Source organism: Pseudonaja textilis, chromosome 2 (genome assembly GCF_049901715.1).
Source record: "Pseudonaja textilis isolate UNSWEBS1 chromosome 2, rPseTex1.2, whole genome shotgun sequence".
Classification (NCBI taxonomy): Eukaryota; Metazoa; Chordata; class Lepidosauria; order Squamata; family Elapidae; genus Pseudonaja; species Pseudonaja textilis.
Window position 1 is genome coordinate 170,421,554 of NC_141991.1, and position 18,167 is coordinate 170,439,720.

Below are 18,167 nucleotides of genomic sequence, written 5' to 3' on the forward strand. Positions count from 1 at the left end.
GTTTTTCTTATAAAGGGAAATGCGACTTTTGAGGAATAAACAGAATAGTTTATGTATAACCTTTATATTCCACATTTTCATTGCTCTGTAAAAAAAAAAGTAATCCTTTATTGGGATTGTTGTTTGGGGATGACGATAATGTTATCTCTTCAGTCAGGTATGACTCTTGGAGAGCCTATGGGCCAGGTCTCTCCATTCTTACTATCTTGCACTGCTTCTTTGAGTTTTTTTGTGCTCTGGCTGGTGTCAGCTTGGATGGGGTCCAGCCATCATGGTCTTTGGCATCATGTTTTGGTTTACCTGCTTACAGTAAATGCCACTTTATTTGTTTTCCTCGTATCATGTTCTGAATAACAGACAGTGAATGCTCAGAAAAAGCCCTTGTCTGAGCAGTGAAGCTCAGAGATATGTTGAATAGCCACATGGAATGTCAGAGGAATGAGTCTGGATAAATTAGAAATTGTCAAACAAGAGATGATCAGATCAAAAATTGTTCTCCTTGGTGTCAGTACCATTCCATGTGGCTATTGAACATATCTTTGAGCTTCACTGCTATCTCAGTAGAACGCAGACGTTTGCTTACGCCACTGGCTGCTTCAGCAACTGGGATTCCTCTTGTCCTATCATTGGAGACGATGTATGACATGTTTGAAACCCTTTCCATAGAATTTACTTGGTGAGTATTTTGTGGAGTAGGTCACTTGAAGCTCACTTTTTGATAGCTGCCAGGAACAGCAACTGTGGCCATCCCAGTGATGACCAATCCTTTTTTGTTGTCTCATCATGGTTAATGGGTTGTATATATATGTAGTCTGGCTCCTCAGCTGAGACCTGTCTGGCTTGGGAAACCTACTGGTATACTTTCTGGTGGTATACCTCCAGCATGGCTTTCTACCTTAACAGAACTCACAAGTCTCTCACCCTGTGGCGAAAGGGTATTCACATGGAGGGGACACAAACCAATTAAGAATGTAAAAACAGTTACACAAAAAGTCTAAAGTGTGTTTAAATCCAAAACTTCCTTACAATTTTTTGAAACAATATAACTTTGAACGAATCACCTAAAATTTCTACTTAACCAGACTCTTAATTAAAGACACATGTTATAAACCACTATCAGAAGATTCTAAGAAACAATGCCAAACTTAACTGAAGAAGGAAGGATTTACAGAACCAAATGGCCTACAATGCTTTCACCACAAAGTAAAATCGTGAGTAATGTACTGTAGGTGATATGTGTGATGTAGAAATTTAATAATAAGTAAAATAAAATGAAATTCTGGAACATATTAGACTGGAGAGTCTAAAGAAATTCTAGTGTTGGAGACTAAATTGAGAAAAAAAAATTCCACAAGAGATGGCAAAGCATTTCCATGTCAATATTAGAAAAGAATATGTATCCATGGAGTCAATATGAATAGAGTTTGAGTTGAAGGTAACTCAACTTGGTCTGTTGTTGAATCACTATCATCAACTCCTAATTTCTAAAGTTTCTTGCCCAACTTTGCAACAACAAGACCATCTTCTGGAAACTGCAAAAGATTTCAAAACAGAGCAACTTTGAAGATTATTACATGCATATTTGGAAGAGATCAGAGCAAAAGTCTTCTAACCACAAGAGATATGTGGTTAGATGATCTACCAAATCCCAGGAAGTTTCAGAGAATATATAAGCATTGCCTCTTCATCTCAGATCATCTCTCAGAGAGGGCAGAACCAAAACTGCACTGCAAAGAAAAAGGTAAATCAGAATATATTTATTTTAATGCTTCTACAGTTATTATTTGGCAGACAGAATTACTGATCTTGAAGAGCTGCATAAATATCGTCTTGTGAACTTTGATCACTTTGAGATACTTTGAAGTGAGTGAGGGATATAGAAATAGCAATACTTGAGGCTCACACTCAAAATCAATGGGAAGGAGGACACAGATTATTATAGGATATGGGACAAATGGGACAATTGGGTAGACCATAAAGGGAAAACATGTAAATGAACCCTAGAAACAAATTATATGCAACTGTCTTTATGAAATATACAAGAATAACAAAGGTGTTAAATATTCTTTTCTTCTACATTATTATTACTATCATTTTATATTCACAATATCTTTTTATTTACTATTCAAAAATTATGAATTTATTATTAATTAATAAATAGTTATAAGCCGAGAAGATTAGTAGAGTATTGCAAGTTACGTAGTGATTAAGATTTGATAGTTAATGGAAATGTGAGAAGTATTAGTAATGATTATCAGGAGGTATCAAATTCGATATCAAATGTAAAAAGGAATGTGTTATATATACACTATTGGTTTTGTATTTTTAAATTTGTATGTTTTTAATTCTTGTAAATAAAGTTTATTTTTAAAAAAAAGAAATAACAACACTTGCTTTACCCTTTCACTGAAATCAATTGACTTATAGCTACTTTGCAGCCAAGTTTTTTATATTGCGCTGCTTCTTTTAATATTTTGGTCAACTTGTATAAGAAACAAGTTATTCATTTTAAACGGATCAAATAGTCAGCCATGTTTTTAGAAGAGCGGGCTCTTTGCTCTTCCTTATTTTATTCCCTTCTTTTCTTCCCCTGCTTTGTCAGAGCAAGTTAAAAATCAGACTCATCTTCTAGATAGCAAATGTTTCAAGTATGGGAAGGTTACATTTCTTCACATTTGCATTCCAAGTTCAGAAAGTCAGACATATTGTCCTAGGGCCATAGGAGAGAAGTATTTGTTTATTTATTTATTTTAACTCTTCTTTTTACCATGATGTATAAAGAGGAGTATTAAAGTATTTATATAAAACAGTAATACTTTTTCTATTATATTTCCAATGGTCATATTCAGGTAAAGCTTGGGTATTAAGGAGTCAGTTACTGAGCCACCCTTTCTCTTCTCTCTGTTAGAAATTCAGTTATTTTCTTATGAAGCAGGAAGGTTCAGCTATGCTCTTAGGCCACTTCTCCCCCTACCCCAACTCCCTGAATACCACCTCTGACTGGGTCTCAGGGAAGCCTCGTGGGCGAAGGCAAAGCAGTACCACAGTGATTTAGATTAGCTAGAAAGCAAAAAATCTGATGATTTCCTGCTTTCTACCTAATCTAAATTGCGTGGCGCAGCTGATAGTCAGAACAGCTGATTGCCGGGGGTGAAGGAAAAACAGCAACTTACCAAAAATTAGCTGAAAGCACAATGCAGGCAAATTAGATGGCGCACGTGCCAGGTAAGGAGTGACTGGGTGAGGAAGGGAGGGGCCAGCCAGTGGCACAATTTGCCAGTTCTCTGAACTGTGCAGAATTGTAACAACCGGTTCTATAGAACCAGTGCGACCACGTAGAATCCCACCCCTGAAACATGAGGCTCCATACCCTGAATGCAGTCACTCAGAGGATTCTGCCCAAAAACTTTGGAAGGGTGCAATCTCAAAAGTGTAATGAATCCATATTGTTCAAGATCATTAATGTCTCTAGTGTCTCTTTCTCTTAAATTTATATTAGGATATTCAGTTCAGACTCTGATACAGCCAATGGGAAGGGCCAATGTTTACATTTGCTTTAAAATAATTAGCATATTTTCCAGAGAACACTAAAGTCTTTTTTATTATTGATATTCATTAGAAATCAACACATGATTATATCATTTTCTCAAATACAATTGAGAGCTTGGGAAGCAAAATTCCAGATGTCCATCTCATGGCAGAAGAGAATTCTAAACAGTCATTTGGAGACCAGCAATTGTTTCTTCAGCAGCATGAATTAACTTGGCATTCAGTTATTCAGTTAATAACCAATAATTAATTGTTCTTATAGGTTTATCCAACAAAATGAAGATTGTGATTCTTCTTGCCTATCTTTTGGCCATCATTGTTCCTTTTGAGGTATCCATATTACAGATTGTGATTGCATGTCAGAAATATGTAGGGGTCATTTATTGCTTGAAAAAAAATAACTGCAACGTTTTGGAGAGTCAGAGGGCCATGTGGTGCTTATGAAATTGGTTGGGCAGAATGTTAATTTTCTCAAGAACTGTCATGCCCTTGGTAGAGTTGGACTCTGAGGGAGAGGAGGAACAGCCGACAGGGAGTGGAGGTGTGGCTCTGGAGGTTGTAGAAGAGGCTGGGGAAGGGTAGAGGCTGGCTGAGCAGTCAGAGGAACAACCAGGCCCATCCCCTCTGCATCCTAGGGCACACAGGGAGGAATGGAGAAGGCAACAACTTGGCTTACGAGAGAGGAAGCGGCCATGTTCCTCCTCATTGGTTGCAGCTGGGGAGAATATTATATAAGAGAGACAATTACAACACAGCATTGCCAGAAGCAAAGCGTGTGTTATTTTGGGCTGAAGTGATCTTGGTTGGTGTCCTTCCGACAGATTGTGCCTTGTTATCTCCTTGAATTTGGTAATTATTTATCCTGGTCCGTTGTGGAAATTCCATCATTGTAGTTTGTTTGGTTTTTTATTTCACCTCTATCTGCTCATTAAGTTTGGACTGTATTGTTTTCTTTTGAAGACTATTTTTGAGTACATTTTATCTCCAACTGAGAATTATTGAACAGAGGGACCAAGTTGGAGGCACTGAAGGACATTTATTTACATTTTGGATTTTGTTATGTTTGTGTTACCCTCTGGGTCATCACAAGAACCTTGTCTGAAGGTTCAGTGAGGGAAGTCAGCATTATTATTCCACACTGCAAATAGAGGCTGGGATAGATGAATCAGAGAGATAGAGAGAGGGAAAGACAATAAATGTTCAGTCTATGTAGGAAGTTCATAGCTTGCAGAGACTTCAACCAGATGAAATGATGTAGTTTCCTACCTAAGCAGGCAGTTGGAGTAGAAGACCTCCAATGTCCCTTCCAACTCTGTTATCCTAGATCCTCCTACTCATTAGCATGTAGCAGTATTTCCCAACCTTGATACCTTAAGATGTATGACATGGCTTGCTAAGGAATTCTAGGAGGTGAAGTCCACAAATCTTACAGTTGCCAAGGCTGAGAAACAGTGACATACCATAGAGGTTTCAAAGTAAGTGTTTCCTGTTAAAAGGCAACAACCTGCTAGGGAAGGTCAGTTTCTACAATCCCATCACCTATGAAACCAACTTAAAACTGGGGAGCACATTTTTCTGGTGGACTTCCAGATACATGGATAAAGGCAATCAGAACGCTTGCTTGGGGATCTTGTGATGGGCTGCAATCTTTGCTGATAGCTGGCTTGATTTGACTTGTGGAATCTGTTCTGCAAATAGCACTGGTGATGGAATGATTCCATAAAAAAAAAAAAAAGTTATCATCTCAACTGAAATATTATATAATCATTATATCTGCAACTTGTAATCTCATTTTTTTCTTTCCCTTCCAGGCCCGCCCTAGAGAAATTGAAAGCAGCGAACGATTCCCATTCCCATTTTATCCATCACATCCAAGCTATCCAATTCTGGGCAACCCACCTCAAAACCAACCTTTAAATTTCGGATTTCGCTATCCAGAGGAAGCAGTTTATCCTCTAATAATGACTTTAATGGAACTACTGTTATCAAGTAATGTTCCTGCTGGGCCTTCTGGACCCCCAGGACATCCAGGGTTACCAGGGCCTCCAGAACCTCCCAGACCCCCAAGGTTTCCAGGGCCTCTAGGAGTTCCCAGACCCCCAGGGTTTCCAGGGTTTCCAGGGCCTCTAGGACCTCCCAGACCCCCAGGGTTTCCAGGGCCTCTAGGACCTCCCAGACCCCCAGGGTTTCCAGGGCCTCTAGGACCTCCCAGACCCCCAGGGTTTCCAGGGCCTCTAGGACCTCCCAGTCCCCCAGGATTTCCAGGGTTTCCAGTACCTCCCAAACCCCCAGGGTTTCCAGGGCCTCTAGGACCTCCCAGTCCCCCAGGATTTCCAGGGCTTCCAGTACCTCCCAGACCCCCAGGGTTTCCAGGGCCTCTAGGACCTCCCAGTCCCCCAGGATTTCCAGGGTTTCCAGTACCTCCCAAACCCCCAGGGTTTCCAGGGCCTCTAGGACCTCCCAGTCCCCCAGGATTTCCAGGGTTTCCAGTACCTCCCAGACCCCCAGGGTTTCCAGGGCCTCTAGGACCTCCCAGACCCCCAAGGTTTCCAGGGCCTCTAGAACCTCCCAAATCCCCAGGGTTTCCAGGGCCTCTAGGACCCCCCAGTCCCCCAACATTTCCAGGGTTTCCAGTACCTCCCAAACCCCCAGGGTTTCCACAGTTTCCAGGACCACCCAGACCTCAAAGACCTCCAGGGCCTGAGTGGCCTATGGGTCCTGTGTGGCTTATAGGTCCTGAGGATCACCCTGATCCCATTTCTCATGAGAGCCCTCCACAACCCATAAATCCTGAAAGTTTTCCATGGCCCATGAGTCCTGACAGGCACCCCCAAGACATGAGTCCTGAAGGCCCCATGGGCCCTGAGAGTCCTGATATCAACCCCCAAGACATGAATCCTGAAGGCCCCATGGGGCCCATGAATTCTGAGAACCACACCCAAGTCATGTGACCTCCTGTGGGGCCCGTGTAAAGTGGAGCCAAAACCTGTTTTGTTGATTGGTAAGTCCTGTTGAGACATTTCATATCAGAAGGGAATATTCTTGTAGGCTACATTCCAAGATGGCCGATACTTTTAGATTTTCTGAAGGACAGGAAAGCTGTTTCTTCAAGCATTGGCCTGGGATGGTGTGGAATCATGAAATTAACAACCTGAATGATTCTGGGACATTGGAGTGTATATGTTGGAGAGGGGGTGTTTTTGTTTTCTTTGCTGTGAGACATCAAGGATCACTCTGTGAGAGATAGGTGGCTATATAAGTTATGCTCTTTACCAAGAGATAAAAATCTTTGGATGAAGCTATCTTGTACAAGAACCAGCAAACAATTCTTCAATGTTTGCCAAGTTTGGTTCTTCTGTAAGAGAGGTGCTCAAACATTTTCAGGTTGTAGAAACTTTAAAAAAAATGTAATAATTTCCAGAACTCTAGTCAGATGGTGAACCCCAGTCAACTAGTGATGAAAAAGCAAATATGTTGAAGTGAAGTTTGTGGTGTCCTTGTTACTTTATAACAAGAATGCCTAAATCCTTAGTAATATTTTATTGATTGATTGATTGATTGAATTTATATTGCTGCCTATTCGCTCATGGCAACTCAAGGCGGCTTACAGAATGTAAAACCATATTTAAAATAAAAAATACAATAAAAACTAACAAAAAGAATCAAATAAATTAATAAAGTACAATTGAACAAAATCTGGAAAAAAATAAATAAAAAATCACCCCCAATTCCCACCCACTCTGCCCTGACAACAGCAGATCACATGAGCCATTTGATGGGCTCCATCCTGCTCGGAGTTTCCCAGGCCCGCTAGCAGAACCAGGTGTTCAGTGCCTTCCAGATGAGTATTAGTGAGGGGGGGGCATTCTAATCTCTGGGGGAATGATATTCCAGAGAGATGGAGCCACCCCAGAGAAAGCCCTTGTTCTGGGTCCCACCAGGTGTATCTCCCTCAGGGATGGGACCCGCAGTATTCCCTGCCTCTCCACTCTAATGGGTCAGGTAGATGTAACCAGCAAGAGACATTCCCTCAGATAACCTGGTCTCAAGCCATGAAGGGCTGTAACGGTGACAATCAGCACCTTAAATTGCACCCGGAAGCAAATCGGCAACCAATGCAGTTCCCACAGGAGAGGTGAAACATGTGCACACTGGAATCTGCATAAAACCATGCAGGCTGCTGCATTTTGCACCAACTGGGGCTTCCGGATGTTCTTCAAGGGCAGCCCATGTAGAGCGCATTGCAATGATCAAGACAGGAAGTGACTAGAGCATGAGTGACTGTGAGTAGGGATTGTTGGTCCAGAAAAGGACATAACTGGTGCACAACCCACAGTTACGCAAAGGCCCCCCTGGCCATGACTACCACGTGCTTTTCAAGTATATATCATATACTGCTTGTTAATATTGTATAGTATTGAGTCATGTATTATTTACTGTACTCTGAGTAATATACTATGAAAAATAGATACATTAACATTCACATAAAAGGCATAACACAGCTGCTCCCTCCATTCCTCTGGTAACATCGTTTCTGGCAACATTCCCACTTCTCTTGGCCCATGGCAAAAGAGGTTTACCTATTAAATGATATATAATCTTGCACATAGACAACCAGGCTCATTTTGAGAAAAAGAGGGATTGCGTTGAGTTATGGGAGACAGTTCTCACTTTTATATCACTCATATCTCACTCAAAGCAAAAGATTTTTGAAAGGTTTGTGGAAATAAAGTACATCACAGTGTTGAATCCCTTGTAATGGTGCCCATTGGGCTCATCCCACCCCTCATCCAATGAATCAAGTAGCTGGAAGGGATTTCTGTCAAGGAGCTTCACAAAGTGAAGTGAAAATGTCAAGCAGGGACATCCATTGGACAATGGCAGAACAAAATGACAAATCAGAATCTAGCATTGGGGCAAACCTGATCCTCCCTTGCTGGTGGATAGAGAAGATGCTACAGGGCCCCTGATCATTGTTCCTGTGGCCTGGAGCAGAGTGGACTATTCCCCTGATCCTTAATTGCTTGAAGTTCTGAATCAAAGAGGAGAAATGGAGAAAAAGAAGGAGCCACCCTTTGAGTGAGGATCTAACTACAATGGCTTCCAGGCACGTTGAACCCATGGGGAATGGGGAGTTAGTGTAAGTTGAGAAAGGCTGCTAAGAGCTAAAAAAAAAAACATAATTGTAGCATAATCGATGCTTTGTCACTCAAGGGATAATATCTAACTTTTGAAATAGGTAAGGTACATTTAGTCTAGTCATAAATGCTGAAGTAGTTCCTAATAATCTTTTCTTTTCTTTCTTTCTTTTTCTTTTTCATAGATTTTTTTTGAGATGCAGTTTGCAAGACATCTAGAAGACATTGTTTTTGTTTCTAGCACAGCTGGGAATGACCCTGAATTAGACTGACTGCAATGCATTCTTTTAAATAAATTTTGACCAGCTTATATTTCTTCTTCTATATTTTTATTTATATTTGTGCATGTGACCATGTTTGTTTACCAAAGATATGGGAAACATTGACGAAAGACAGGCCTTTGGAGCTGGGCAGAATGGACAATTGGCCACAGTCACCTAGCCATGCCTGCTTCACCCCAGCTCTCCCACTCCAACCAACCCTTCATGTCTATTTGTCCTGGCTATCCTCCTCCGTCACTCCTCCCTTGCCACTACTCCTCATCTTTCATGTTGTCCCAGAGGATTGGTTGAGAGAGAATTAGCCCTGGCCAATTAACTGTGTGGGACAATTAGCCATGCAACCAAGAGTAGGTCTCTGCCCTCTCGTTGCATGTGGCATGCAGAGAGAGTGATGGAAGGGTGGGTAGAAGCCTCCAGCACTGGGTTTTTTTCAAAAGTCTGCATCCCGGGAAACAAGGGACACAGCAGTTGCTGTGAGAGGCAACCAGGCTGCTCCTCCCACCAGTCATGCCATCCCAGAGGCTGCATAACACCCTGCCACCCTGAAAAGGAAAGGCAATGGACTCCATCCTGCCTTGTCATCTTGCTGCCTGCCCACTACCATGCTGCCACATTGGACCCAGAGGGGAGAGTTTGCCCTGCAGAGCAGGTGTGCTCAGCTGCTGCATTGCCCAGGATCAGCAGTGTTGTTGCAGTCCAGGGTTGCCATCTAGCCATTTTTCTGGCCAAATTCAAGAAATCTGGCCGTATAGAAGTCTGCTTGGCTGTGAAAAAAAATGATGTCTCCGGCCAAATATATTTGGCTGGAAATTTGGCCGTATGGAAGGTGCTTGGCCATGAAATCGAAATTTGGGCCGAATACCAGTTTTCAGTTCTGCCCCCAGCAGTCCCAATTTGGGGCTAAGTGGCGGGTCTGCCATTGTCCCTGGGAGGGGTGGGGGGAAATCTCGCAGCAGCCTACGGGTGAGGGAAGTCCACACTCAGCAGTGACAGTGACAGTCGGCGGCCTGAGGGAGAAAGAAACGTAGGGTGGGGAGAAAGCTCGCCTCAGCGGCTCTGCCACGAAGTGCCTCTTTCCGGCCCGGCGCGCCTTGCCTCACCGCCCGTTATATTTGCACTTTGTGAAGGAAACCTAAGGGAATCCTTAAAATACCCCTCCAAAAAATAATAATAATGATAAAAATAAATAAATCATGCGCTTTGGTGCCTTGGCTTGCTTGCCCCTTGGCCGAAGACCACGCCCGGAGCGGCGTCTGAGAGGGAGATTCCTGCCCAATTAAGTGCGCCTGACCCTCCATGCAAAAGCAAAAAAGCTCCTTTTTTTATTCTTGCAAGCTCCTTTTGTTGTTGTCGTTGTTAAAATTTGCAAGCTCCCTTTTATTTATTTTTGCAAGCTTTAGGGTTTTGTGTGTGTGTGTGTGTGTGTGTGTGTGTGTGTGTGTGTGTGTGTTTTGCAAACCGGGAACCTTTGCATCACTTTCTCCCCATTGCAATTATTCCGATTTTTTATTTTTTAATTTAATTTTTCCCTCGGTCCACCCCTTTCCTTGATTCTTGCACACTCCCGCCACCTTTGGAAAGCAGCAAAAGCAAAAGAAAGCCCTTTGACTGGAACCTCGGCGGCTTTTTCTCCCTCTCTCGTATCTTTTGCTCTCTTCTCCTCTCCCGGTTGTTTCGGGTGGCAACTGCCTTCGCCTCCGCCTGGTACCTTTCATCACACACCCTCCTCCCCCCACTGACAGCTCCGCTGCCACTGCCACCACCACCGAGCCATGGCCCCAGCGCCCCTCCAGCACCCCGGACAAGCGCAGGGTTGCTTTTGGGGGCTCCCGTGAGGGGTCTGGATTGGGATCTGAGCCTCTTCATTCCACCCCACTCCAGCTTTCGGCTCACACGCCTCTCTCTCATTTTCGCTCCCTTTCCCCTCTGCCCGGAGCTGTGCCTCGGACGGACCCCACGAGGACCCCCCCCACCCCACCCTTCATGCAAGGGGCACCACTTGGTGAACAAGAGAGAACGAGCTAGCGAGGAGGAGGAGGAGAGGCAGGCATGAAGCAGAGCGTGGGAGCAGGAGCTGCCGGAGGAGATGGGTGAGTGCTGCACACGATCCTGAGCCCCCTGGTTGACTAATTTTTATGATTTTATTATTTAAAAACAGTTAAAAAAACAAAAACCAATATATCCTCATGTTATATTGCATAAAAAAATTTGGCCGGAAAATTTGGCCGTGAGAGAAAATTATTTGGCTGAATTTGGCCGTATTTTGACTTGAGTTTGGCCGCAGAGCCAAGCTGCGATCTGGCAACCCTGTTGCAGTCCAGTGCCAGGTGGAGCTCTGTTGCACAGCAGAGGGAGGACTGCTCATAATTCTCCCTTCCCCAATAAATGATTTTCCAAGGAAGAAGGGAAAAGCCTACCAAGCAACTCTCTTCTATGGGCAGCGACTTCTTCCTGTCTGGGCAGGTTCAGAGCTCAAGAAAATAAACTATGGTGTGGCATGTAAGAAAAGGAGAACTGGGCTTTGAATTTGCCAAAATAATATAGGCCTCAGAATGATAGCAGGCCTGAAATAAAATGTTATATTAAAGTGTCAGCTAGAATGATTTCCTAAGAACAATGAAATATTTGTAATCTACTGTGCTAGCACAATATTTTAATACGTATCTGGAAACTAATTAGTTTCAGAAGCTATTTTGGACCAGGAATACTGAAAACAGTGAGAAATAAGGAACTGAAAGTAGCCGATGGATAGGGCTTTGAGATGTACACAGGCATATGTCTGTAAGTAAGAACAAGGAAGTAAGTTGTGAAATGCAAGCAGAAAGTATAAAAAGAATGTCTCGGGATGTGTTTGTGGCCACTGGCCATAGCTATTCCTTGCTAGACCTAGCTATTGTCTCTGGACCTCATTGCAATGGGTTGTTATAAGTTGTGTTATGCTGGCTATTCATGTTTCAAATTGCTAATGACATAAACCTCAGAATCTTAAAGTCAGAATTATTGTTTGTCCTTCGTCTGTGTTCCTCTTTATTGGGGTATTTTTACAACAGTCCCACTTTGACTGCAAGCAGTTTCATACAGGCCCACTTTGCTCCTCATTACCTACCTCAGAAACAAAGGGATAGAGGGGAGGGGGAATATTTACTGGATCCCAGATCCCAGATCCAACCTGGGATAAAAGTGTAGCAGACTCCAAGCCTCTTGAAACCTCAGGGGGCCACCCCATCCTCTGCATCCTGCTGAACCATGGACCTCTCCACACATCCTGACTTAAAGCCCTCATGGTCCACAGCCAGGATGGGCATTGCAACCTAGCAGGCCTGGAAGAGACCAGTCTGGGTTAAGCCACTCTATCCTTTTAGAAGCCTCAGGAAAATGTTCTCCTTCTGTGAATTAAGAAATGCTTCTTTGTCAAGCGATAAAAATGGTGTTGAGCATCATTTGTCAAGGTCGCTTTAGGAATACTCCATAAACCATGCTTTTAAGCATCTTATGTATGCAGGGTATGTGAACCAGGTGTACCCTGCCTGCTGCAAAAACCCAGTGAGGGGATTCCCTATTGCTTTCCCTTTTTAGCCAGGATTTTTTTTTCAGTCTTGGTTCTATCTTCCACCTTCCTTTTATTATTATGGGCAAGGAAAAATCCCTGGAAAAACTTGATCCTGCTTTCCTGATCCCAGACCAGAGATCTCTTGCTCTGCCTCAAATGGAGATGACAATTTTTGGAGTCGGATTAACAGCTGGCTAGACCCAGGTGTGCAGACAACCTCCTTCTAGATACAACCATAAAATGTTAACCTCCTGCTGGATCCAGTAGCTCTCATGGCAGGTGCCTTTGCACATCAGAGGGACAAGCGATCTGGCATCCAGCAAGGCAGGTTTAACATATCTTTTTGAAACCCCTCAGCAGGAATTGTGTTTGACAATTTCACCTAACAGTGAGCCCAGATAAATACCAGGAAAGGGGAGGTGGATCAAACGTGGCCAAGCCACAAGCATCTTGTTGTGGTCCATCAGCGAAGCTGGAAGCAGATTCGGACAGTGAGGAGGTTGGGGAGGAACATAGGCCAGTCCTGGAATCTGGGGAAGGGTCTGATGAGTACTCTGTGTTAGAGGCAGAGATGGGGCCAGGGCCATCTGACAGTAATCAGCTGCCTTTGGAATCAGACATCAGTGAGGAAGAAGGAGAGCTGGAGCCTGTTCCCAATGTGTGCATGGGCAGAGCTGTCAGAAGAAGGGAACAGCTAAGGAACAAGGGTCGGCTTGGGAGTAAAGCCACAGGTGGACAGTGAATGTACCCTCCCATAGGGAATAAAAGAAGAGCGAAAGGGAGGGTTTTTTTTGCAGGGGACAATTAGTTCATTTGAAGATCTGTTCCTGCATTCTTGCCTATATTGTCTGCTCCAGTGTGGCCTCTGAAAGATATCAGCCTGGCACTTCTCCAAGTCTGATAAAAGTCTGTAATTGCGAAATATCCTGAAAGACTGTTGGCCGGGACTTTTCTGGAGAGGAATTCACTATAAACTAAATAAAAGGGGCTTATCGGGATGAGGAGTTGGCTTCATGCTGTTGGGGAAGCCTAGGTCAGAACACATCCACTGCACTAGCCAAGGGCTGTTTATTGCAAGCAGGAAATCTGTGGACATGCAAAGGCAGCCTACATTTTCTAGAACATAGTGCAGATCTTAGAAAAGAAGGGAGGATCTGCCCTCCGGCTCTACATCTAATAAGCACAAGAGAGGAAAATGAAATCCTCTCTCCATGTTTTGCAGCAGGCAGGGCAGACCTGGTTCACACAGCCTGCATACTTAAGGTGTTTAGAAGTGTGGTTTATGAAATAGTCCTAAAGCTTCCTTGAGAAATGATGCTCAACAGCTGGGTGAAAGATCCCATTGCCCTCCATTTGGTGGGGGGCACCAGGAAGGCACACCTGGGGGAGAGGACTGGCCTGATTTCCAGATATAGCAACCAACATGTCTCCCGTCTCCCGGCCACACAGTTTTTTCAAAAAGCCAGGCTCAAGGCCTACCCCATCCAGCATGCTCTGTGTGTGCTGCCTGCATCCAATGAGAAGGCAGAGGCCCACTCCCTAGCATGTGGATTGGCCACCAGGTTGCGCAGCTAATAGTCCTGCAGGGCAAATTGTCAGTGGTGATTTGTCTCGTAGGCAATCTCCAAAGGCAACATGGAAGTTGAGGAGCAATGGGGAAGGAGTGGCGAGGCAGGAGAGATGGAGGAGGGGCAGCCAAAGATGAACACCCAAGTTGGAGGGTCAGGTTGGGACAGGAGGGCTGGGGTGAAGCAAGCATGGCCAGGTGACTGTGGCCAATTGTCCATTCTGGCCAGCTCCAAAAGCCAGTCTTTGGCCATTGCTTCCCATCTCATTTGTAAACAAACACATCCTCACCTATACATGCACAAATATCATAAAAAAATATAGAAGAAGAAATAGAATGCTGGTCAAATTTATTTAAAGGAACCATTGCAAAACTTTAAAAAGTCAGTCTAAATCAAGATCATTCACTCAGCCGTGCCGGAAACAAAAACAATGTCTCCTAGGTTTTCTTGAAAACAGCATTTCAACAAAATCTACAAAAAAGAAAAGAAAAAGATTATCAGGAATGGTTATGACTACATTAAGCATTCCCTACCTATTTCATAAGTTAGATATTATCCCTTGAGTGGCAGAGTATCAAATATGCTACAGGGTATCAGTTATGTTCTTTGGCTCTTCGCAGCCTTTCTCAACTTACACTTACACCCCATTCCCCATGTCCCTTGTATTGGAGAAAGAAGATCTAGGCCATCACTCTTTTTTCTCCGTTTCTCCTCTTTGATACAGAACGTCAAGGGATTGCTTGAGGAAACAGCTTCCCTGTCCATCAGGAAGTCTAAAAATATCATCTGTCATGGAATGGTAGTGTGAATAGCCTACAGGCATATTCCCTGATGTGAAATGTCTCAACAGGACTTACCAATCAACAAAAGAGGATTTTGCCTCCACTCTACACAGGCTCCACAGGAGGAAACATGCCTTGTGGGTGGTACTCAGGATTCATGGGGTCCATGGGGCTTTCATGACTCATGGATTGTGGGATGTTCTCAGAACTTATGGCTTGTGGGATGCTGTCATGACTTATGGGTTGAGGAATGCTCTCAGGACTTAAGAGTTGTGGAATGCTGTCAGGACTTATGGGTTGTGGAATGCTCTCAGGGCTTATGGGTTGTGGGATGCTCTCAGGACACATGGGCCATGCAAAGTTTTCAGGACTTATGAGACCAGGATTACCCTCAGGATACATGGATACAGGACTCATAGACCCCTCAGGCCCTGGTGGCCCTGGAGGCCCAGCGGGGCTGGCATCCCCTGGAGCTCCTGGGGGTCCAGGAGGCCCAGCAGGAATATAACTTGCTAGTTCTATTAAAACATTTATTAGAGGGTCAACTATCTCATTTGTAAAGTAACTTAAAGATTGGTTTTGAGGTGGATCATTCAGAATTGGGTTGTTTGGATGTGATGGATTAAATGGGATTGGCAGTTGTTCACTGTTTTCAATTTCTATAGGGTGGGCCTGGAAGAGAAGGAGAAAAATGAAGAAAAAATAAGATTAAAATGATTTTTTAAAATTGAGATTGTAAATTGTAGATATAATAATTTTACAATATTTCACTTGGGGTGGTAACCGTTTTTTATGAAATCATTCCATCACCAGTACTATTTACAGAACTGATTCCCAAAGTCAAATCCAGCCAGCTATCAGCAAAGACAGCCATCACAAGAGCACTAAGCAAGCATTTTCATTGCCTTTATCCATGTATCTGGAAGTCCATATGAATAATTGGTTCCCCAGTTTTAAGTTGGTTTAGTAGGTCATGGGATTGTAGAAGCTAAACTTCCCCAGCAGGCTGTTGCCTTCCAAGTCTTAAGTCACATTGACACAACTCCACCTTTGGAAATCTTTTAACAGGAAATACTTATTTTGAAACCTCTACTGTATGTGACTGTTTCTCAGTCTTGGCAACCATATGTGGTGTGGACTTCAATTCCCAAAATTCCCCAGCCAGCCAAACTATACACATCAATATTGTCAAGATTGAGAAACACTGCTCCATGGCAACAAGGAGGAAGATCGGTTTCAAATCTCTGTAGATGATGAACCTCCTAAATGAATTGAACATTCTTTCTCTCCCCCTTTCTGTCTCTGATTCCTCCATCCCCCAACCTCTATTTGCAACGTGGAATAATAATGCTTACTTCCCTCACTGAACCTTCAGACGTGAATCTTGAGAAAATGAATATTTTGCCTAACCAGTGGTGGGATCCAATTTTTGTTTGCTACCAGTTCTGTTGATATGGCTTGGTGGGCGTGGCAGGTGAAGGATACTGTAAAATCTCCAGTCAGCGGCGGTATTTGCCGGTTCTCTGAACTACTCAAAATTTCCACTACTGGTTCCCCAGAACTGGTCAGAATCTGATGAATACCACCTCTGTGCCCAACCAATTCCATAAACACCACATGGCCCTCTGACTATCCAAAATTTTGCAGTTATATTTTCTCAAGCAATAAATGAATCGTATATATTTCTGACATGCAGTCACAATCCGTAATATGGGTACAGTACCTCAAAAGGGGCAATGAGGGCCAAAAGGCAGGCAAGAAGAATCACAATCTTCATTTTGTTGAATGAACTTGTAAGAAGAATTAGTTATTAGTTATTAACAGTTAACTGAATGCCAAGTCAATTCATGCTGCTGAAGAAAAAAATGTTGGTCTCCAAATGACTATTAGAACTCTCTCCTACCATGAGATGGATAGCTAGAGTTTTGATTCCCAACTCTCATGGCTCTACCCAATTGTGTTTAAGAAACTGATATAATCATGTGTTGATTTCTAATGAATATCAATGATAAAAAAATCTTTAGTGTTCTCTGGAAATCATGCTAATTATTTTAAAGTAAATGTAAACATTGGATTGTAAAAAATGTAAACAACTGAATTTCTAACAGAGAAAGAAGAGCATGGGTGGTTCAATGACTGATTCCTTAAAGCTTTACCTGACTATGAGCATTGGAAATAGAACAGAAAAAATATTACTATTTTTTATAAATACATTAACGTTCCTCTTTATCATCATGGTAAAAGGAAGAGTTAAAATATAAACAGAAAATTAAATAAACACTTCTCTCCTATGGCCCTAGGATAATATGTCTGACCTTCTGAACTTGGAATGCAAATGTGAAAAACTATAACCTTCCCATGTATGAAGCATTTGCTATCTAGATGATGAATCTGATTTTTAACTTACTCTGGCAAAGCAGGGGAAGAAAAGAAGAAAATAAAATAAGAACGGGTAAAGAGCCTGTTTTTAAAACATGGTTGACTATTTGAACTCTTTAAAATGAATATTATGTTTCATATACAAGTTAACCAAAACATTACAAGAAGCAGCGCAATATAAAAAAACTGCAAAGTAGCTATGAGTAAATTGCTTTCACCAAAAAGTTAAGCAAGTATTGCTATTTCTATATTCCTCACTCACTTCAAAGTATCTCACAGAGATCAAAACTCACAAGATGATATTTATGCAGTCTTCAAGATCAGTAATTCTGTCTGCCAAATAATAACTGCAAAAGCATTAAAATAAATATATTCTGACTTACCTTTTTCTTTGCAGTGCAGTTTTGGTTCTGCTCTGTCTGAGATGATCTGAGGTGAAGAGGCAATGTTTATATATTCTCTGAAACTTCCTGGGATTAGGTAGATCATCTTACCACACATCTACTGTGGTTAGAAGACCTGTGCTCTGATCGCTTCCAAATATGCATGTAATAATCTTCAAAATTGCTCTGTTTTGAAATCTTTTGTGGTTTCCAGAAGATGGTCTTGTCATGGCAAAATAGGGCAAGGCGCTTTAGAAATTTCTCCTTAGGAGTTGATACAAGGAAAACAAATGGAGTGGCATTTACTGTAAACAAGAAACTTGCTAGATCAGTGGATATCTTGTCAACTATCAATGATCAAATTATGACTATCAGAATTCCTGCCAAGCCCTTCAACATCACAATTGTCCAAGTCTATGCCCCAGTGACTGCTGTAACAGAGCTTTTATGCCATGGTCCAAGAAACTCTGAAACAAGTGCCCCAAGATACATTGTTTATATTTTGGGCAACTTTAATGCAAAAGTTGGCAAGCAAGT

The 18,167-nt window shown here is 42.7% G+C and overlaps 2 protein-coding genes across 7 annotated transcripts; one reads left to right on the forward strand and one right to left on the reverse strand.

Annotated features, from left to right (window-relative positions):
• Nucleotides 1-1,677: 1,677 nt before the first annotated feature.
• Nucleotides 1,678-9,005, forward strand: LOC148127242 (uncharacterized). 6 transcript variants are annotated; one of them, XM_087926435.1, is made up of 6 exons: nucleotides 1,678-1,741; nucleotides 3,812-3,879; nucleotides 5,361-5,581; nucleotides 5,645-5,934; nucleotides 5,971-6,537; nucleotides 8,873-9,005. In XM_087926435.1, exons 2-5 carry the CDS (start codon nucleotides 3,826-3,828, stop codon nucleotides 6,498-6,500), a joined length of 1,095 nt encoding a protein of 364 aa, XP_087782561.1. In that variant the 5' UTR covers nucleotides 1,678-1,741; nucleotides 3,812-3,825; the 3' UTR covers nucleotides 6,501-6,537; nucleotides 8,873-9,005. The 6 variants fall into 6 exon arrangements, with proteins under 6 accessions (XP_087782561.1, XP_087782562.1, XP_087782564.1 ...); XM_087926436.1 differs by having other exon boundaries at nucleotides 1,679-1,741; nucleotides 5,645-6,078; nucleotides 6,187-6,537; nucleotides 8,873-9,004; XM_087926438.1 differs by having other exon boundaries at nucleotides 1,679-1,741; nucleotides 5,645-6,006; nucleotides 6,187-6,537; nucleotides 8,873-9,004.
• A 5,412-nt stretch (nucleotides 9,006-14,417) lies between these two features.
• On the reverse strand, nucleotides 14,418-17,677 carry LOC113444114 (uncharacterized). Its single transcript, XM_087926445.1, has 4 exons — nucleotides 17,631-17,677; nucleotides 16,592-16,658; nucleotides 14,944-15,540; nucleotides 14,418-14,557 (listed from the first exon to the last, which is right to left on the reverse strand). The coding sequence occupies exons 2-3, from the start codon at nucleotides 16,643-16,645 to the stop codon at nucleotides 14,974-14,976; spliced, it is 621 nt and encodes a 206-aa protein (XP_087782571.1). The 5' UTR covers nucleotides 16,646-16,658; nucleotides 17,631-17,677; the 3' UTR covers nucleotides 14,418-14,557; nucleotides 14,944-14,973.
• Nucleotides 17,678-18,167: the final 490 nt, after the last annotated feature.

Excerpts from the sequence above, each read along its gene's own strand:
- LOC148127242 (XM_087926434.1), top strand. The coding sequence starts at position 3,826 with ATGAAGATTGTGATTCTTCTTGCCTATCTTTTGGCCATCATTGTTCCT. Across the intron at positions 3,880-5,360 it reads CCATCATTGTTCCTTTTGAG|GCCCGCCCTAGAGAAATTGA; the intron begins GTATCCATATTA and ends TTTCCCTTCCAG. Across the intron at positions 5,582-5,644 it reads GGACCCCCAGGACATCCAGG|ACCCCCAGGGTTTCCAGGGT; the intron begins GTTACCAGGGCC and ends AGGAGTTCCCAG.
- LOC113444114 (XM_087926445.1), bottom strand. The coding sequence starts at position 16,645 with ATGAAGATTGTGATTCTTCTTGCCTGCCTTTTGGCCCTCATTGCCCCT. Across the intron at positions 15,541-16,591 it reads CCCTCATTGCCCCTTTTGAG|GCCCACCCTATAGAAATTGA; the intron begins GTACTGTACCCA and ends CTTCTCTTCCAG.